The sequence below is a fragment of the Lynx rufus genome, unplaced genomic scaffold, assembly GCF_022079265.1.
Source record: "Lynx rufus isolate CCGP_SWC_20201006 ecotype Redwood Valley unplaced genomic scaffold, mLynRuf1.p SCAF_5, whole genome shotgun sequence".
NCBI lineage: Eukaryota > Metazoa > Chordata > Mammalia > Carnivora > Felidae > Lynx > Lynx rufus.
Window position 1 is genome coordinate 31,920,377 of NW_025814867.1, and position 22,206 is coordinate 31,942,582.

Sequence of the window (22,206 nt, forward strand, 5' to 3'; positions counted from 1 at the left end):
TTACCAAAGACTTCCTGAATTATTCCAGAGAACAAAAAAAATCAGTGAGAAACAATTAAAAAAGGAGGCTTGGGAAAATGGAAGGAAGAACTTTCTAAAAAGAAAGTTCTTTTTAAAAGTTGTCAATGAGGGGCGCCTGGGTGGCGCAGTCGGTTAAGCGTCCGACTTCAGCCAAGTCACGATCTCGCGGTCCGTGAGTTCGAGCCCCGCGTCAGGCTCTGGGCTGATGGCTCAGAGCCTGGAGCCTGTTTCTGATTCTGTGTCTCCCTCTCTCTCTGCCCCTCCCCCGTTCATGCTCTGTCTCTCTCTGTCCCAAAAATAAATAAACGTTGAAAAAAAAAAAAATTTTTTTTAAAAAATAAATAAAAGTTGTCAATGATATAGTTATTTCGTAGAACAGAATTTAATTCAGCTCCCTACCCTAGAGGTATTCAAGAAAAGCCTTGGATGAACTTTCAAGAATATTACAGAAAAGATTATTTGATGTGAAAAAATGGCTGTATGATTTGTGGTCCTTTCTGCCTAAAGCTTTGTAAATTGTCATCATGAAAAACAACCTAGTAATATCTTCCTTGTGTGACCCATGTAAAAATTGAGCTGGTAAGCTCAATGACACCATAAAGGGATCCCTCAGACAGCCCACAGCTTCTGATGAGTAGGACATCATATGTCATACCCTGAATATGTTCAGTCACAGGCCAGACAACCAAGTGATTAACTGTAAAGGGTATTCAGAAATCACAAGGATGCCTGAATTGGAATGCTCCCTTTTAATCCTAGATTTCTATATTATATCTGGCCAGAGTCCCAAATTTCACATCAAGTAGACATTTACATTTCAAAGGAACAGCACTTAGCAAGATTGACTAGGTTATACACTAGACCACCCACCCATACTTTAGGTATGCCTTTAATGGTTATACAAAAAATTTCAAAACCACTAAGCTTTGCCAGAAAATATTATTTCCAAATTTGAGACCAGACATCATTTTAAGTGCACATTTTCTGTGTGTTTTAATAAAGAAAACGGACAAAGGCTGACAGCTAAAGTCAGCAACACAAAACACAAAAGCTAGAAAATTATATTAAAACAACTGAGGGGCGCCTGGGTGGCTCAGTTGGTTAAGCATCTGACTTTGGCTCAGGTCATGATCTCATGAGCCCTGCATCAGGCTCTGTGAGGACAGCTCAGAGCCTGAATCTTGCTTCAGATTCTGTGTCTCCCTCTCTCTCTGCCACTTGCACTCTGTCTCTCAACGAATAAGCGGTAAAAAATAAAAATAAAAGATAAAAACTTGAGAAAACCAGATATTCTAACTTCAAAAATTCAAAGTATCTGGAGTAGAAAGGCAATGAATGAAAATAATTCTGCTGCAATATTATGGACTGAGAGCAAATGAAAGATAAGGTATATAGGAATTAATGTAAAATTTTATCTAAATTAATTTCCTTATAAGGGAACAAAATATTAATCTTTAAAAGAGAAAAGTCAAAGGTGACAGGTGGACACGGGAAAATGAGAAACTAGAATAAAATTTTGAAATATCACTTTTTAAAATAAAAGATAAAATTCAGAAAGTACATCAAAACTCACAAAACCTCCAATTAATCATATATAAAAGTAGCCGAGTGGACTCTGAGAGAAGCCAGTATAATAAGGCATTAGCCAATTATTAAAGTCATGCTATGCAAGCACAAAGAAAACAAGGAATGCAAAAAAAGGAGGACAGGATGTTATAATTAATCTGAGAATGACAACCAAAACCTCAAATCTCAGAAGGTATGTTGACTGTTTTACTATATCAAACATATAAAACTATTTTCAAAATCAACGTTTCCAACAAAAATAACATAAAAACAGGGAGGGGGACAAAACATAAGAGACTCTTAAATATGGAGAACAGAGGGTTACTGGAGGGGTTGTGGGAGGGGGGATGGGCTAAATGGGTAAGGGGCATTAAGGAATCTACTCCTGAAATCATTATTGCGCTATATGCTAATTTGGATGTAAATTTACAAAAAAAAATTAAAAATTCTGAACAGACAAAAATCAACAAAAAAGGGCACAAAATAAAAAGATTATAAAACAAATACATTGTATTTCTATCCTTTCCTAATTTCCAATTCTTCTTTATAACCCCAATCCCCAGGGACCATCATATTATTCAACAATGTCTCATCCTTCTCAGGCCCACACCTAATCCACTCTAATTCCTATCCTACCTGCAACCTCTCCCAAACACCTGACCAAAATCCTGTATCAAACTGCTAAATCCCTGAAGAATATTTTATTAGGTTGTCTTTATATTATTCCAAACCAGCCTATCTAAATACTTCATGTCCTTCCAAAATCAATGTCCTTCCTGACTTCACTTCTGGTATCTAAGCTACCTTTGCCTCCTTTAATCTTTCCCAAGCCATCTGTATTAAACTGCCAGATTTTGTCAGTTCTTCAATACAATTCAGGGCATTTTATCAGGTGTTATGTGAAAGCACTATGCTAAACATTGTAAATTTGAGGGTGGAAAATGTACTCATTTCATCTATTCACAGTAAAATATGCCTAACCATAGCAAAGTATATAATACATACAGAACAAAGAATTCAAATGTTATGATAACCATAGCCATAATTATCTGATGTTGTTCCTTTTCCACTCCCACCACTATTCAGGCTTCTATCTAATACAAATACACCTGTTATCCTTCGTAATTGAAAGTTTCACCATACTCTAATAATCAATACCGTATTCTACCCCCAAATTAATCTTTCCTAAAACAATTTTTTTTATTGTTTGTTGATTTTTGAGGGAGACAGAGTGCAAGTGGGGCAGGGGCAGAGAGAGAGGGAGACACAGGATCTGAAGCAGGATCCAGGCTCTGAGCTGTCAGCACAGAGCCCCACGCAGGGCTCAAACCTGTGACCCTCAAAATCATGACCTGAGCTGAGGTCTGACGCTTTACGGACTGAGCCACCCAGGCACCCATCCCAAAACAGAATTTCAAACACAACACTCTCTTTTTAAAATGCCATCTCACAGGCACTTGGGTGGCTCAGTCAGTTAAGTGTCTGACTTAGCTCAGGTCATCATCTCACGGTCTGTGGGTTCGAGCCCCACGTCGGGCTCTGTCCTGACAGCTCAGAGCCTGGAGCCTGCTTCGGATCCCGTGTCTCTCTCTTCCCCTCCCCTGCTCACACCCTGTCTCTCTCTCTCAAAAATAAACATTAAAAAAACATTTTTTTTTTAAATGCTGTTTCTCAAATGCTTACAATAGTGATCTGCAAAACCCCCTCCCCATATCAAGATGGTAAAGGTAAAACACAGATTACAAGAACCTGCTCACAGAGTTCCAATTCAATTAGTCTGATATGATAACTTGGAATCTGGATTTTATGGAGCCCTTTAGATGATTTGATTTAGGTGGCACACAGAGCATATTTTGGGGGGTATCAGGGCTCATCAAACAAAGACCCCTGAGTCTCAACAAACAGGGCAAGGTCTCTCCTACAAGAATTCCAACTACAGATAAACTTGACTTTCTGCAGTCAACTGTTCTCTCCCTCTAACTTTGCTGAAAATGTCCACCAATTTCAACATTCTTCTTGGCCCATCTCAAGCTCCATGCTTTCTAGATCTCACCAAACTGAAACAATTTCTACTGCCTAATTCTACAGTACTGTACTGCTTGTCTTGAACCATTATTTAAACTAGTATTTATTAACACTTCAGGTGGTTATGTCATACGACAATGAACTGTGGATCAAACCTCTTTTCATCTCTTTCAGCATCTGGAACACACTTAGAAGGACTCAGAAGTCCTTTCCCCAAGGCAATTTCATTTTGCATAAACATACCTAAGTAGGAATGAATAAATGAACTAGTTTTTAAAATACCAAAAGGGAAAACTATAGAAAGGAGATTTTTATTAGAAAAAGAAAACAGTTAAATAAACATATCTGGAATAAAAGTGTATCTATCTGCCAAGACAAATTAGTAAATATTGTTCTTCCTTATCAACCTACCAAATAAATGCTCCATAAAGAACTTAAGTCCCAAGAAAAAAAACCTGGTAAACCACATTCTGCTTAACACCAATCAGGTATGTTTAAACTCTGACCCAAACAGGTATTCAAAAAACAAGCTACATGGAGGGAAAAATTCACTTGTGATTAATTTCTGAAACTTTGACACATGCAACAAAAGCTAACTTACAAATGTTCTATTATGATGCTTGAGATTTTGGCATAAGTGACTCTAGCACAACACTTCGGCAGTAATTGTTGGTCTACTCATCTGTCTTCTCCATAACAATGAGTAACATGGGTAATAACGATGTGTCTTATTCATCTTACTATTCCAGCCCTTTGAACAGGTAATTAATAAAGATGTAATGAGTTATCTTTTCAAGATAAAAAATGATAGTGATTTTCCAAAAATAACACTAATGGCCCACAAGCATATCAAAGGATAATCAACATCACTAGAAAAATGGAAATCAAAACCACCACGATATCACCTCATGCCCATTAGAATGGCTACTATTAAAAAAAAAAAAAGTGGGGGTGCCTGGGTGGCTCAGTCAGTGTCTCATGCTCTCTCTCTCTCTGCCCCTCCCCCCACCTGTGTTGTCTGTCTCTCTCTCTCTCTCTCTCTCTCTCTCTGTAATAAATTTAAATTTTTTTTTTTTTACAAAGTGCTGGCAAGGATATGGAGAAATTGGAACCCCTGTACTATTGGTGGGATTGTAAAATGATGCAACAACTATGGAAAACAGGAGGTTCCTCAAAAATATTAAAATGGAAATACTATATACACAATCCAACCATCCCATGTCTGGGTATATACCCAAAAGAACTGAAAGCAGGGTCTTGAGAGTTGTTTGCACACCCATGTTCACAGCAACATATTCACAAGAGCCAAAAGGTGGAAACAACCCAAAAGTCCATTGACTGATGAATGGATAAACAATTGTGGTATACACATACAATGGAACATTAGTCAGCCTTAAAAAAAGGAAAATCCTTGGGGCGCCTGGATGGCTCAGTCAGTTAAGCATCAGACTTCAGCTCAGGTCTGATCTCATTCTGATCTCTGAACCATTCATGAGTTCAAGCCCGGTATCCAGCTCTGTGCTGACAGCTCACAGCCTGGAGTCTGCTTCAGATTCTGTGTCTCCCTTTCTCTCCAACCCTCCCCCATTCGCACTCTCGTGTGTGTCTCTCTCTCAAAAATAAATAAACAGGGGCGCATGGATGGCTCAGTCGGTTGAGCGTCCGACTTCAGCTCAGGTCATGATCTCGCAGTCTGTGAGTTTGAGCCCCAAGTCGGGCTCTGTGCTGACAGCTCAGAGCCTGGAGCCTGCTTTGGATTCTGTGTCTCCCTCTCTCTCTGCCCCACCCCCGTTCATTCTCTCTCTCTCTCTCTCTCTCTCAAAAACAAACAAACAGGGGCGCCTGGGTGGCGCAGTCGGTTAAGCGTCCGACTTCAGCCAGGTCACGATCTCGCGGTCTGTGAGTTCGAGCCCCGCGTCAGGCTCTGGGCTGATGGCTCAGAGCCTGGAGCCTGTTTCCGATTCTGTGTCTCCTTCTCTCTCTCTGCCCCTCCCCCGTTCATGCTCTGTCTCTCTCTGTCCCAAAAATAAATAAACGTTGAAAAAAAAAATTAAAAAAAACAAACAAACAAACAAACATTAAATAAATAAACAAACAAACATAAAAAAATTAGGGGCGCTTGGGTGGCTCAGTCGGTTAGGCGTCTAACTTCGGCTCAGGTCAGGATCTCATGGTTTGTGGGTTCGAGCCCCACATCAGGCTCTATGCTGACAGCTCAGAGACTGGAGCCTGCTTCAGATTCTGTGTCTTCCTCTCTCTCTGCCCCTCTCCCATTCATGATCTGCCTCTCAAAAATAAATAAACGTAAAAAAAAAATTTTTTTTTAATTAAAAAAAGGAAAATCCTTACACATGCTGTATGATGGATGAAACTTCAGGACATTATATTAGTCAATCACAAAAAGACAAATACCTTATGATTCCATTAATATAAAGTACCTAGAGTAGCCAAATTCAGAGAGACAAAAAGTAGAACGGTGGTTACCAGGGGCTGCAGAGGAGGGTCGTTAGTTGATGAATACAGAGTTTCAGATTTGCAAGATGAAAAAGTTCTGGAATTCTATTTCACAACAACATAAATTTACTTAGTGTTACAGAACTGTACATTTTAAAATGGTTAAGATGATAAACTTTACACATTCATTACAATCAAAAATTTTATTTTATTTTTTTTTAATTTTTTTTTTTTCAACGTTTATTTATTTTTGGGACAGAGAGAGACAGAGCATGAACGGGGGAGGGGCAGAGAGAGAGGGAGACACAGAATCAGAAACAGGCTCCAGGCTCTGAGCCATCAGCCCAGAGCCTGACTCGGGGCTCGAACTCACGGACCGCGAGATCGTGACCTGGCTGAAGTCGGACGCTTAACCGACTGCGCCACCCAGGCGCCCCTCAAAAATTTTAATTACACTGACTTTAAGTACAATAAAAATAAATTCTTACGTATCAAAGAACTAATGCTTGAAAATATGTAAATATAAAACAGCATAAGATCTATGTATAATTATTCAAATGGCCTTTTAATTTAGCTTCCACCTAAGAGATAAGCAGCTTAAAAATAAAATATAAATAGCTTAAAATAAGTCACTCTGGAGGCACCCGAGTGACTCAGTCAGTTAAGCATCCAATTCTTAATTTCAGTTTAGGTCATTATCTCACAGTTCATGGGATCAAGTCCCTCGTGGGGCTCCACATTGACAGCACGGAGGCTGCTTGGGATGCTCTCTCCCCCTTTCTCTCTCCCCCTCCCCTGCTCCACTCAAAATAAATCTCTCTCCCCCAAGATAAATAAGTAAACATTAAAAAAAAAAAAATCACTCCAAGCTGTATGTTCAAATTTCACTGTAGAAGATTCTTGCTAATTATAAATTGTATGCTCAGCCAAAATGTATTTCTGGTAAAAGAAGACAGTTCTGTAACTGAAAAATATTCTTGGGATCATCTACTACACTAATTATAATGTGGGTCCACAAACAATGGCAAAGGAGAATAGTAAGGAAAATTAAAAGTAGTTTTTCATAAAACTAATCTACTTAATTTTAAGGCATATACTTTATTCTGAGACCACATCTCCCCTACTCTGAAACTTTCTTTTGAATGCTAATTTCATCCATTCAACAAAAACGTGTTGAGCCAGTAACTCTCAGGTGCAATGCTGTTAAACTGAACAATAGAAGCAAGGTGCTCACCCTCAGGGAACTATCTCCTTTCTAGTGGAAAATAAGAATAGCAATTGTAAAAGATGATAGGGTTTTAAGTCTTTAACACTCAAAACAAAAACCTGGTCAGCATAAGTAACCCTATGTCAGTGGAAAACACTAATCTATAGCCCCCTTCCATTTTATAAATGAGAACCTGGATGCCCAAAAGGTTTCACAATTTCAATAAATCCAAAGCCAAAACCACCTTGTTTCTAGACTCTAAAACACCAAACTATCCATGTGAGTGAGTAGAGATTCAAACATGATTATTTACAGGACTCCAAATATCTCGGACTAATATTTTTCTACTTACTGTGTCCTTCCAATTCTAAGAGGATTTGATTCTATATACCAACCTTGTATCATTTGTGGACTTACAAGTTTAATGAAAAACTTAAAATCCCTAGGGCAGAATTTATCAAATCTCATGCCAGCAAAAGAAATTCTACTTTCTGATAAATGATAAAGCCAAGTCCAACATTGTAGAACAAGGGGAAAGAAGAGACACAAAAATAGCATCCAGAGTAATACTGTCTTGGTCACTGTTTCTGTGGCCTAGAAAGTACAGTAATTCTCTGGAGCACTGCTATCCCATTCACTAGAAGCTTCAGACAATTTAAATACACAAAGGAACTGAAAAACAAATAGTGATAATCAGCTAATTAACATTTCAAAGTACCACAATAACAAAACTTGTAGTTTCAGTGAATAATCTAGGTTTGACGATAACTGACCTGACAATACAGTCTCTTCCCTCACCTCCTCCTACCTTTCTCTAGTTCTGTACAAGGGTGAAATACTAAGCTTATAATAGGTGCCAGACAACAAGTCCATAGGTTTGTTCTCATGGGTTCAAAAAGTTTTTCTCCACTTAAAAATAAACCCATGTATAATACAAATTTGGGGGAAAAACTTGAAGGTGTAACTATCCCCTTACATAAAGGAAACTGAGCCACAAAGTTAGAGACTTCCCCACACAGTAAGTAGAAGAGCCAAGATATGAACCTAACTGCAAAGTTTGTAGGACTCTCATTTTGTTCCCGAATCTGTCAATAAACACAAGTGCCTGGATAGGAGAGAGTGGATGAGGCAGGTGAAACACAAAAATGTACAAAAATAATATTTTTCCCTGAGATATCAGAAGAATTAGATACAAAAACTGCACTGGAAGAGTTCTAAGTGCTTATGACTGGAACAAAGGGTTACAGAGGTTCAAAGGACAAACGACTTTTTGCTTGCAGTGAGCAAGGAAGAATTCAGTGAAGAGGGAGGAAATTGAGGAGTTAGACCACAGAGGAAAAAAAAAAAGTGTATTTTAGGCAGAAGCAACTTCAGAGAACAAAAGCGGGGTAAAGAGGAGGAAGACATAGGGCATTTATGTTTAGAAAAAGCAAAACAGCCTGGCTGAAGCACAGAAATTATGTAAGAGAGCAGTTAAATGTAAGGCTGAAAAGGTAGGTCTAGGTCAGACTTCAGACAACTTGGTGAAACTCCCTATTTACAGCACCAGGATATAATTAAACTTTTACGTATTTGTTATCTTCATGAAATAATACACATGGCCTATTAACTTGAATGAATTTATGCTTTTCAGCTAAGAAAAGGAATCGAGGACAGCACCTGATACAATATGATTAAATGCTGGATCTGAATTCAAATAACCAATTTTTTTCTTCCTATCTCCTGACAACTAGAGACTTATGGGGGGGGGGGGGGTTAGAGAAGGCAGGCTGAACCTACACCCAGATTGCTGAAATTTATGGCAGCTACTCAATATAATTGGGGAAAAAATAGAACCCACAAATCTTTTCCATAGGAAAGCTTGAACAGAAAGAAATAATGACCAAAAAATCCCCCTCGTATTGACAAGACTAGCTTAAAAGAAAAATAAAGCTGCAATTGTTTTTTTTTTAAGTAGCTTTATCTTTAATTTCATGTTTTAAAATCCAAGCTAGAATTTGGAAAAATGTTCATTTAGACCACAACTATCCTGAAGCAACTGATAAGAAATTAAAATTCCAAACACCTACTCGATTCAAAACTACCACTTCCCCCTTAAATTAGAGGGTTAAGTCCCATCCCCCTAATAAAAAGGAGACCTACTAGATCTTTAAGTGTTACCTGGATAATGATATCACTCTCTATTGCTGTTCTAACAGGCCAGGGTGGGCTACCCTTTGCCCTCTCTTTCCCATACAAGAGTAGTGAACCCCGCAAAAGAAAAGAAAGTTATAGCAGCTCTATCTTCTCAGTTCAAAAACTATCAAAAGCTGTTAAGACATAAAAAGAAGCACTCCATAGAAAGTGGAAGTGGAGTAGGGGAGTACACTGAAACCAAGCAAATTCTTATTTATAAAATTTAAGTTGAAAGGAAACTTGGAATCTAGCCCAAAGCTCTTATTTTACACGTTAAGAAACTGAGGCCCAAGGCAGTGGTGATTTGCCCAGGGCAAACGCTTCCCTATAAAGGTGTTAAGTGTCTGTTACCAGTCACAGTAGCACTTAATCACATTCTAACAGTTACTTAAATGTTTATGAGATTAAGTACCTGGGGTGCAAAAAACACAATCTTCATCTCCTCTGCACCCCCTTCAGTGCCTTGCCCCACGCCCCAGAGCTATTCAGAAAATCCTGAAGAATTCTCAAATGAATACCATGTCCTCTTTCTGATACCATAGCTACAAAATTTATTTTATCTAATATAAAGTGAAAGGCTGAAATGCTTAATCAAGTTCTGACTAAATGAGTGGATCAGCAAAACCTCAAAATTTGGGGCAGAATATGAAATGGAATATAGTACTGCTTCTTTTTTTTTCCTCTTTGATAATTGCCATTTCCCTTGTATTAATGTTTTTAGTCCAGGTTTTATGAAAAACAACTATCATAGGTGCAAAATTAATCCAAATTATCAGCGCTTTTGAGACATTTCGATTTATTAAACAACTTAGCGTATCTTCATCTCTCAAAAATAACTTGAAAATATCCTACCCAGCACAAAATAATATTTTCGGGGGGGGGGACCTAAAATAACGGTCTACCAGTCCACAACGTATTAAAACCACAAAACAGAAACACTCCTGTAAAAATCCCACCAACTAAAGAGTACTATCAGTCTTCCTTGGCTCACTGCTTACCGTCAAACTGTCAAAGCATTTGTTGAAGAACACGGGGGAAAGTTCTGCACCGAGTTCACAGGCTGTGGGTGCATCAGATTATACCACCACCCACACATAACACCAGTTTGGGGCAATGCAAACACGCCACATGTACATGTTTTAACCAGGCTTAACCACGTTTAACCAAGGCAGGTATTGTCAGCTCTTGTATCAAAGGTTTAAAAAGGCAGCAATATGCAAACATACTTCAACTCATTTATATCATCACCAGAAATGGCAAGGAATTGACCCGAGACGAATTAAACAGTTCTGAACCTTAAGGCCGCCGTACAAAACAGTTTAGAAGGGCTGTCTTTCTGAAAAGTCGGGCAAAAATCCTTTGACGAGTTTGAAACTAATGACCATACGCTAATGCACAAATAACAAAAGCTTAATACAAACCACCATGCCACCAAACCGTTCTTGCTACCACTGCCCAGGTTTTCTAAAACAAGCACTGAAAGGGAACAATAAAAAGCGTCTCACCGCAAACACAGCAAGAGAGGGACTGTCGGAAGTAAGGCAAGAGCCTGTTAATCTCTGTAAACGCCTTGGGGTCTCCGGGGTCGTAGTTGAGCACTAGGCGGCTCGCGGAAATGTAGAGAGCAGTAGCATTCACGGGGTTCATTGCAGACACTTCGACACCGATGGCTCCCGGTTGAAAAAAAATTCCGGATCCAACTTTGTAAGCAGCCAGGGAACAATGGCGAATTTGCAACAATTCGGAGGAAATCTGGGAAGAACCACTGGCCAAAGTAGTAACCAAAATCCGCGCAAGTTTGTGGAGCTGAAGCAGTACTCCCACACATGGGGCCTTGGCGCCCCTCCTCCGTCCCTGAGACTTGCAGACGAAAAAAAAAAAAAAAAAAGGAGAGAGAGAGAGAGAGAGAGAGAGAGAGAAAGCAAGGGAAACCAGCGTTCGAGTTTGTTCCAGTCAGCCTCGGGGCGAGCGAAGAATGCAGCAGCTTCGGCGCTCGGGTCAGGACTCGGCGCTCAGTCTAGCCCCGCGGCTCGGCGGGCGGCCTTCGCTGCATCTCCGGACACGGAGGCACCTCCTCAGGGCGAGCTGAGCGGGCGCGGGAGCAGGCCCCGGCCCGGTCCGAGGAGCGGGCACGCTTCTCACGCGCTGCAGGGTCCTTACTCCATCACAGCGCACGACGCAGAGGTAGGGGCGACCGCAAAGAGGACGGCTCGGGCGTCGGCTTCCTCAATCTAGTGCACCAAGCCGCGGCGGCGGCGAACGTTGCAGTTGCGGCTGGCGGAGGCCGCCGCCGCTCTCTCCATATCGGACGCAGGGCCGGACTGCGCCTGGCTCTCCGCCCCGGCGGTTACAGCCCCGCGGTTCCCTGAGGTGGCGAAGCGGGCAGGAGAGTCCCCCACCCGCTAGGGGAGGGCCGGAGAGGAAGTGCGCGGGCCGGAGAGGCCGGCGGCGGCGGCAGCGGGAGGGGGCGGGGAGCAGGCCCGGCCGGGCCGCGGCGGCGCCCCTTGCTCCTCAGTCGCTCACTCCGAGGTCACCAGGCGCAAGCGCCGCCCCCTCACTGCCCAGCCATCTTCTCCGCGCCGCGCAGACGGAGACCTCCGCCGCCAAGCACGACGGCCGCCGCCGCCCACGGCTCCCGCCCGGCCGCAACTAAGGCGAGCGCTCACACCGCCAGGCCCCGCCGCCGCCCAGAGCACACGGCAAGGCCCCGCCGCAGGCCCCTCCCCCCGTGCCTCGCCGCCCTCACCCTGACTCCACGCGCCACTCTAACTCGGTAGGGCCCAGGCTGCTGCGGCCTTAATGAATCCCGCGGGCTGTGCGGCGCCTCAGGCCCTGCCGGCGACGACGACCGTTACCCCAACGGGCAAAGCCACTGTCATCCCCGAGACTCCCCCGCCGCCGTCGTCGCTAGCGCCCGCACGCATGCGCAGAACACACTCTCACCCCTCCCCCCGCCCTTCCCTTTCCCTTCGCTTCCCTTTTCCCCTGCTTCTCCTCTAAGAGCCCCCTCCACACCCTCCCAGAGCTACCGGCTCGCTCCGCGCATGCGCATTCCACTACCCAGCTCCGCTGCCTTTCGCCCTTACGCGTGCGCTTTGACCGCCCACCCAGAAAACCGGATAAACACAGCAGCCGGCTCTCGCCAGCCCCTCCTGGCTGCCAATCCACCCTCGCCTCACTGCGCATGCCTGGCTCTCCACTTACGGCTCTTAGAACTGAGCATGCCCTCTGCAAGCCGCCTGTTCTCTCCGCCCCTCCCCCAAGCGCTCTCAAGTTCCCTCTTAGGCGTGTGGGCTGGGGTGAAACATTCGTTGGTTGACCCATCTTTCCACGGCGTGGACTGTAGGCTTCTCGCACTACATTGCTTCCTCGGTGCCCGCCAACGATGAGGCCGGCCTTGGTCGCGCCATGTGGCGCTCCGCCCTGACAGCCTCTCCTCGCCCTGACTGACCACTGTGTGAGGAAATAGTTCCACACTGCCCCAAGCCCCGCCCTCGCGGCCTTTCTCCTAGAACCGTGCCTGCCCTAGCACGGAAAGGGCGCTGCCCGCGTCTGTTTGCGCTCCTGGAGTAGCGTAGGCCAGCAGCAATCTGCGTGGCTCCGCGCCCAGCCGGCGTGCAAGCGACATTTGCTAGGTTAGGGTCTCGTCCTGCGTCGATGGCAGCCTGAGGTCACTAAGACCCCGACAGGCGGTCTGTAAGCGTTGGGGCTCGGACCCACCTCCCCTCTCCTGTCCATCAGAGCAGGGCTCTTCCCGCGGCCTATGGTCTTTGGAGTCGGACGGACGCTAGCGGCCCGATCTTCCGGGGACGCTGATCAGTACCTCACCGAGCTCCTACGGAAACACTGTCCGGTTCCAAAGCAAAACGAACCCCTCTTTTGGCTCCTTTAGCCGACCTAACCCTTCTTTGTGAATAGATCTCTTGAGGAAGCCACGGTCCTGCTTCAGAACAGACCCAAGTCCTTGAAAGTATTGGGTTTGTTTTAAAACAAGCTTTTGCCTGTTGTTTCTGCAGGAGACCAGGACACATATAAATAAACAAAAGCTTAACTTAACGTCGGATTCCCCTCCCCTCAAAAAGTACAAAACCGCACAGGAACCATTTTTTATCTCTGGATAACACCAAAGCTCTTCAGCATAGTTTTTTGCACAAAATAAATGTGGGTGCACACACGCTTGCAAAGCGAAATTTATGACATATCTTTTGGGGCACAAATAATTTTAGGGACTTGCTACTTAAAGTAGAAATTGAGAAGCCATATAACTTCAGATAATTTCTAGTGCCACTTGAAGACAGTTTTATTTTAGTATATTATCTGCACTTAGATATTAATAAGAATCTAACTTCCTAATTTTGTTAGGTAGCAAGCAGAAATTAAAGCTGTGCAAAGTATATTTGGTCATCTTGTATCTGGAAACCGACAAGTGTTCTCAAATTCATTCTCTTGTTTAAAAGCCCCATCTTCCTTGGGTTGGTTGGTTGATAAGTGATGTTTTCTAAGCTCACCTTCAAGTAAAACTGTTACATTATACATTTCTATTTTTATTTCAGACTCTAACTTCTTCCACAAACCACAGGTTGTTTTCTCCAGAGGAGCAACATGGAGAGTAAAATAATCAGTACTGTTTTCCATTCAGACAACATAAATTATCAAGTGATTACTTGCAGGCCCTTAACCTTGCTGATTTTCTCATAACTGGATTTTTTTTTAATCACTTGAGATGTGCACAACCCAAATTAAAATTAATTTTATTGATGGTTTGTGTGGGGGGGGGACTTAAACCAGTTTTTTTTAGGGTCTGAAATTGCTTACAACTGGTGATAGTTTATGGCACTGAGAGGCAAAGCATCTCATTGAAATAGAGTACCTGGTTTAACTATTTGGTTGCTGGAGGCTTGCCTAAAAATAAAATAAATGAACTATTTATAGAAAATGAAGTGTTTGGATCAAATATTTAGGAGAAATCATATATAATGTAACTCAAATCTCAAGTTATCAATTGAATATAATTTTTTCATATTTTATGTTTAATTATTATTTGGCAGTAACAATGTTAGGGTTGCTAGATCTAAGGAATACAAGATACCAGTTTAAAAAAATTTAATAAGCTTTTTACTTGAGAACAGTTTTTAATTTTCAGAATTATTGTACAGATAGTACAGACAGTTCTCATATATTCCATTTCCCCTATTATTAACATCTTACATTAGTATGGTATATTTGTCACAATCAATTAACCAATAATAATACATTATTATTAAACAAAATCCATATTTTATTCACGTTTCTTCAGTTTTTTCCTAAATGTCCTTTTTCTGATCCAGGATCCCTCCAGGATATCACATTACGTGTAGTCATGTCTCCTCAGGCTCCTCTTGGCACCCAGCTAAATATTCATTTCAGACAAACAACAAATACTTGTTTCCTTCTTATTGTCTGTATTTCGTACCTATTTTAAGTTAAAGCTCACCTTTTCCATCCTCCAATGTTGCCTACTCCTTGCTGCTTTTATTGCACTTCTCAAACTACATGGCAGTTGTTGGCTTCACTCTGCCTTCTCCCTATCATACTATAACTACTAGAAAGTCAAAGTTTCTCCCTCTTTGCCTTTTATCATCATTGCCTAGCATAGGGCTTGACATATAATGAGTACTCGGTAATTGTTAAAACAATGATAAATTACTAGAAATGCAGTAATGTAAGTAAACTCCCCAGTACAGTGTAAGATGCAAAATAGGCATGGACAAGTGTTTGCCTTTCCTTAGGGAGATACACAAAATGTCTTATAAATTTAGAGACAGTTCTTATCTCAGCTTGATCAATGTCGATTCTAAGATCCTTAATAAAACCAGAAGTGTGGATTGATTTGAAATACTCAGAATAATCAATCAACAAGTATTTATTGATTGTACATAAGCACTTTGAGGACAATGAAGGAAATGCATAAGTGGTTGTAGCTATACTTTCAAAGAACAAAGATCAGGTTGGCAGTAAGTCAGAGGGACTTAATGAGTGGTTAGTCTCTTTATAAAATTATGAAATAGTTGTTTGCCTCCCTTCCCCCCCCCACCCTCCTTTCTCTGCCCCCACCCTTTTTCTTTCTCCACCAAAAGTATCCAGAAGTTATGTTCCCTCTCTCACCTTCCCAGGTTGCATTCTCCCTGACCTCCTAGTATCTCCACTCCACTGCCTTCAGTATTATCTTCATCTCTTATGGACTGAATGTTTTTGCCCTCACCTGCTCCCCAAATTCACGTACTGAAATCCCAGCCCCTACATGATGGTATCAGAAAGTAAGGCCTTTGAGGGGCAATTAGGTCATGAGAATAGAGCCCTCATGAATGGGATTAGTGCCCTTACAAAAGACCCCAGAGAGCTCCCTCAGTCTCTCTGCTATGTGAGGATAAAATGGGAAATCAGCCTCATCTTCAACCCAGAAGAGAACACGCACCAAGTGACCATGCTGGCACCCTGATCTCACACTTCCAGCGTCCACAACTGTGAGCAGTGTTGTTGCTGTTAAAGCCACCCAGTTTATAATATTGTATTACAGCCACCCAGGTAAAACACCATCCCTACCAAATTTTAAGAAGCACTTACTGTCATTGTGGAAAGAAATCAATCTGATCAACCTCAATCTATGGGAGAGTGATAATACTTTAATCTAAACTAACAACAAATCTTCAGAGACTGGCCAGAGCAAATACCTCTTTACAGAGAGCAATAAACCAGGGGAAAGTAAATCAGGGCCTAATCCAAACCAGTCCTTTCATTTTTCCCTGACCACTGTTCTCTGTTACCAAATCTTATCTTCTCCTTAGCTGTGGTCATACATCTCCCCTCCTTGGTCTTAGAGCCCCTGAAAAGAACTGCTTCCCTTTGCATATCAACTCCTGTTGATATTTTTTCTGTGACTTTTTTCAAATCTGTACATCTATCCACTTGCTTCATCCAAAAACATTTTTTAAGCAAGTCTAGCACCCACTTTATACCTTAAATATTAAATTGCCTCCAGCATCTTCCCTACCTCTAGCCCAAACAAAGCAGTTTGCTTTACTGGTCATCTGCCTAATACAGTGCCAGACACTTATTAAGGTACCCACTAAATGTTACTGTTTTTATTCCCTAGCACACTTTCAACTCTATTCAAATGCCTATTAAATTTGTTCATTCATTTATGCAACCAACATTTATTGTCAGTTATATGCCAGGCATTCAGAACACAAAATGAATAATTCAACAGTTTCCAGCCCTCAAAGAGTTCACAGTCTAGTTGAAGTGGCAGCTACATACATAGCTAATTTATAATTCAGAGTGGTAAGGATTTAGGGATGCACTCAATGTAAATCCAAAATGTCTTAGCAGATATTTCTGCAACATTATGGGTTAAACAAGCTTGTGTGGACTTCCCTGGGAAAATAACTGCAATTATTCATAGCATTGTTTCTAAGGGAAAATGTGTTCTGCATTCCAAACAGTCAATTTAAAATTGAATTTTTGGAACACAGCCCGTTTGTCCCTGGAGGCTATTTCTCCATTATCTAAGGTCTCTATCTGTCTTAGGACAATGTATATCTTTTTACAACTCCCACCTGTTTCCATATGGCCGGGGGGTGCTAGCTGAGGGTTGCTGGTCAACTTACTTTCCAGGGCTCAACACTGCACAACTGAGACTGCTCTGGTCAAGCAGGTTGAGTCAAGCAGGGGATCAAAGGAGGCTCAGTCTTAAATTTGTTCAACATTTTGCTCTTTTACTATTAGGGAAAGTAGGAAAAAAAGTACATTGAGTGAGTGCTGAAAGTTTGAAATTGCTGCAATATGAAATGAGAAAGGGAGCTGCTTAGGGACAGGAAAGGACCTTATCTCTATTTTAAGGAGAGAATCAAGACCTTCTCTACATCAAATGTTCCATAATTCCCCATCACTCATTCTTCCCTTTTGTTTCTGGATTCCAGAGTTTTCTTCAATGGTTTTCCCAAGGCTTACTTCTTCAGCCTGCCACCCCTCTTGCTATATATATATATATATATATCCCCCCTTCTGCCTTGCTATGCCATATGCTTCAAAAACCATCTTTCACATATTCTCTCTTTCTCTCTAATCTGTCAAACTTTTGATAGAGCTCAACCTCATTTCCTTTCTTTCATTAACCATTGATTTCTTGACCTCTTTTAAAAAAAACTTTTTTTTAGGGGCGCCTGGGTGGCTCAGTCAGTTGAGCGGCCGACTTCGGCTCAGGTCATGATCTCAAGATCCATGAGTTCAAGCCCCGTGTCAGGCTCTGTGCTGACAGCTCGGAGCCTAGAGCCTGCTTCTATTTCTGTTGTCTCCCTCGCTCTCTGCCCCTCCCCCATTCGCGCTCTGTCTCTCTCTGCCTTTCAAAAATGAATTAATGTTAAAAAAATTTTTTTAAAAACCTTTTTAAAATATTTATTTACTTTTGAGAGAAGGAGAAACAGAGACAGAGAGACAGAGTGTGAGTGGTGAGCAGGGGAGGGGCAGAGAGAGAGGGAGACACAGAATCTGAAGCAGACTCCAGGCTCTGAGCTGTCAGTACAGAACCCGACACAGGGCTCAAACCCACAAGCTGTGAGGTCATGACCTGAGCCAAAGTCAGACGTTCAACCAACCAAGCCACTGGGGGACCCCTTCTTGAACTCTTGAAGTAAGATCTCTTTCTCTACCACTTTGCTGAAACTATATTCTTCAAAACCGCAGAGTGTCCCACTGTTTGACTTATTTATTGTTCAATCACTGCTTTCAAAAATGTTATATTAAAATGTCCTTTCCGGGGTTGCCTGGGTGGATCGGCCTGTTAAGTGCCTGACTCTTGATCTGGCTCAGGTCACGAACTCATGGTCCATGAGATGCAGCCCAATGTTGGGCTCTGTGTAGTCAGCCAGAGCCTGCTTGGGATTCTCTCTCTGTCTCTGTCTCTCTCTCTATCTCTCTATCTATCTCTATCTCTGTCTCTATCTCAAAATAAATAAACTTTAAAAAAAAAAAAAAAAGAGGAAAAGGGACAAGTGCAGTAGCATTCTTAGGCCCAGACTAGAAAGGGCAGTTGTGGCAATGCCTTTCTTCCTGTCAAGTTGAGGCGTCCACAGAGGAAAAGAGATTTGCCCAAGACCTGAGAAGTGGTCAAAAGACAGCAGTTGGTAATAGAGATTGGATGTTTGGGTTGAGGTGAGGCCAGTTAGTATCCTTGAAGAATGAGAAGAAGTCAAGGTAGGAAGAGAAGGGAGGTGATCCAGGATTTATGGTTGGCAGACAAATTCTGCCACATTCTGGAGTGAGACTCCGAGGATTTCAAAAATTCTAAATTCAAACCTGGCCTTTCATGTTGTTTTGAAAATATACTTGTCAGAGTAGGAGGATGAAACATATTTTATTTAAAATTTTGTTAGTTTGATTTATAACTTGTAAATTTGTACACATATGGTATGTGGGCTGCCAGTGGTACTCTTGCCCTGGGCCCTGCAAATGATCAGGTGGACCTGTACAATTGTCTGCTCAACTGAGAAGGACTGCATCTCTCACTAATGGTTGCCACTGCTTGTCTGGCTAATGTTAACTACCAACTGAAGTTCTGAGTGGCAGGCATCCAAGTTCAGAGTCTCTCTTAGGGGATGCATCTGCTTTTTTCTAGGACTACTTCTGAATGTTCACTCCCATGTACCCTCATGTGGGAGAATTATCTCTGGCTTGGCCACTTCCAGAGCCTCTTTGGTTCCCATTCCCAACACTCTATCCCATAGCCTCTTGCAGCTAGGACCGTTTTGTGGTGATAGATCCCTTAAGTGGGGTATTGCCAAAATGGTTCAATCCAAGTTACTTTCGTTAAGGCCCATCAAATAGGAAATACTCATCTTTGCTATGACAAAATGGTGGGACCTTAGACTAGACTATTCCATAGCACACCTCCAATCCCTGCTTGACATCTCTCTTCAGTTTCTTTGCCTTTGCTCAGATCGAGTCACCTGCCCAAGAATATGTTCAATCAGGAAGCAACTTCCCCTTCCCACCCACCTCCACTCCAGCCTCACTTGATGTTGGGAATAGAGAAAAAGCATGGCTTCCCTGTGAGAGGAACCAAAAGCCTCTTGCCATAAACCCACAACCGTAAGGCTGGACTCTGACTCTCTATTTCCTCTCTCCTTTTCTGTGAACTGGGAAGAGAGAAAGGGTTGGGGTGGTGGCTGCTGGTGGCAGGGCTAGTTTTATTGTCTCTTGGTCCTGAGGAAGATGGTTGCAACGTTTGAGGTCCTCAGCTTCATTGTCCCTAGCTGCGGGCCCTAAGTTCCAATCCTGGAATAAAGGATTGGCAGCATTCAACAATATCAGCCTAATTTACCAAATCTTAACCCTTACTTTCCTTCACTGCTCTGTCTGAAAAAAAAAAAAAATTATCATATTACATCTCCCTTCTGAAAACATTCTCCATTATTCTGTGATTTTGCACTGTTTTCCTATTTCTGTGTATTCTCTTTCTCTTTCTCATTTGCAGATTATTTCCTCCCATTTCAGTTTGATATTTAAGATACCCCTAAATTGAAATCAGCTATTTACATCTCTGTCTCACTTATTAGACTGTATTTTGAAAGCTTGAAATATTAGTTCATTTATTTTTGAATGAATGAATGACTAGTTGAAAGAATGAATTCAGGCCACAGTCATTAGCCCTTCTTATTTCATACTCTCACTCTGGCAACTCATCCACTTAAATGGTGTAAGCTATTTCTTCTTCTTAAATAACTATTATATCAATATCTCTACTTTGATATCTCTTCTGAGCTTCAAATTCATGTCTCTAACTTCTTGCTTCCATTTTCACCTAGATATTCTGCAGTCACCTTAAAATGCATATATCCAAACCCAAATCATGATCATTTTCCCAATATCCAGAACTTACTTTACTCTTTTCTATGTCTTTTTCACTTTCTCTTTCTCTAAAGCATATAACCTTGGAGTTCCCACTTTGACCACTCCCCACAAGTCTTATCAATTCCTTTTCTTAAAAGCAACAGCAAATCACTTTATTACAATTATTATGATTCCACTTATATGAGGTATTTAAAAGACTGAAAGTATAATAGTGGTTGTCAGGAGATGAGGAGAGGGGATAACAGAGAGTTATTATCTAATAGGTATAGAGTGTCAGTTTTACAAGATGAAAAGAGTCCTGGGGATGGATGGTGGTGGTGATTGCACAACAATGTGAATGTACTTAATACCACTGAACTGGACACTTAAAAATGGTTAAGATGGTAACTATTATGTTATGTGTGTTTTACCACAATAAAAAAAAGTGAAAACAACAAACTACTTTATTATAAATGTTAACTACAAACAATTTACAAACACAAAAGAGACCTATAAACAAACCTGTTAGCAATTTGTTTGTCTTAAGAGACTTCTATTGATGTGTACATAAATACATATATTTTTCTACCAAAATGAGATCATGACTATAATTTTATTTTGGAATCTTTTTTTCAATTGACAATATGCTATAAGCATTTTTCCATGTCGTTAAATTTTCTTCTTCAACAGTGGTTCTCAAATTGTGGTCCTTGGCAAAATCAGCATCATCTAAGTACTTGTAAATACAAATTCATTTTTTAATATTTCTTTATTTTAAGAGAGAGAGCTTGTGAACACAAGCGGGGGAGGGGCAGGGAGAGAGAGAGAGAAATCCAAGCAAAGAGAGGACAAGTGGGGGTGGGCAGAGAGAGAGAATTCTTTGCTGTCAATGCAGATCCGGACATGGGGCTCCATCCCACAAACCATGAGATCATGACCTGAGCCGAAATCAAGAGTTGTATGCTTAACAACTGAGCCACCCAGGTACTCCAATGCAAATTCTTGCTCACTGCCCCAGACCTACTGAATCAGAAACTGCAGTAGCTCAGTAGGCTGTGTTTAAACAGACCCTTCAGGTAATTCTGATGCACTCAGAAGTGTGAAAGCCTCTGTTTTACAAATATAACTTTTTTTTAAGTTGATTTATTTATTTGAGAGAGAGAGAGAGAGAGAGAGAGAGAGAGAGACAAAGTGCAAGTGGGGGAGGGGCAGAGAGAGAGGGAGACACAGAATACAAAGCAGACTCCAGGCTCTAATCTGTCAGCACAGAACCCAACATGGGGCTGGAACCCACCAACTGGGAGACCATGACCTGAGTTGAAGTCAGACTCTTAACTGACTGAGCCACCCAAGTACTCCTACAAATGTGCCTTTTTAAGAGGTGATGGCTATTCCATTGAATAACAATGCCACAATCTACTTAAATATACTGCTATTGTTGGATATTGAGGTTATTAATTTATCACTATTTAAATAATACTCTAGCGAATATTGTTGCAGGTAATTTGTTTCATCTCTACACCTAACGTGGGGCTTGAACTCACAACCCTGAGGTTAAGAGTCACTCCCTCTTCTGACTGAGCCAGCTGGGTGTCCCTGTTGCAGGTAAATTTTGAAGACATCCATGAGAGAGAAATACACTTTTATTTCATTAAAGCCATTGTATTTAGGGGTTCTTTTATACAGCAACTTAGCTTATACCTTAATACACTGTCTTTACCTCTGCCTTATAATTGACTTCTAACCAGACTCTGTCATCTAAATCTCCCTAACCTATAATTCGTTTTAACCAGTATTTACTTATTAAGTTATCTGAAACTCTATTTTGCACAAACATCACCACCCTCCTCTGCTCAAGAACTACTGATCATTCATTCATGAATTCATTATCT

The 22,206-nt window shown here is 41.6% G+C and overlaps 1 protein-coding gene across 3 annotated transcripts in view; it reads right to left on the minus strand.

Annotated features, from left to right (window-relative positions):
• The window catches only part of MSL2 (MSL complex subunit 2), a 34,435-nt gene extending 22,074 nt beyond the window's left edge, over positions 1-12,361 (minus strand). Inside the window, exon 1 of one of the 3 annotated variants that reach the window (XM_047100167.1) lies at positions 12,195-12,361. Coding sequence is in view for 1 of the 3 variants with exons in the window: in XM_047100165.1 (XP_046956121.1) it covers positions 10,954-11,095 (142 nt within the window). In the remaining 2 variants the exon portion in view is untranslated. Of the gene's footprint in view, positions 1-10,953; positions 11,781-12,194 lie in introns of those variants that run through there. The other 2 variants (XM_047100165.1, XM_047100166.1) reach the window with 2 other exon arrangements.
• Positions 12,362-22,206: the final 9,845 nt, after the last annotated feature.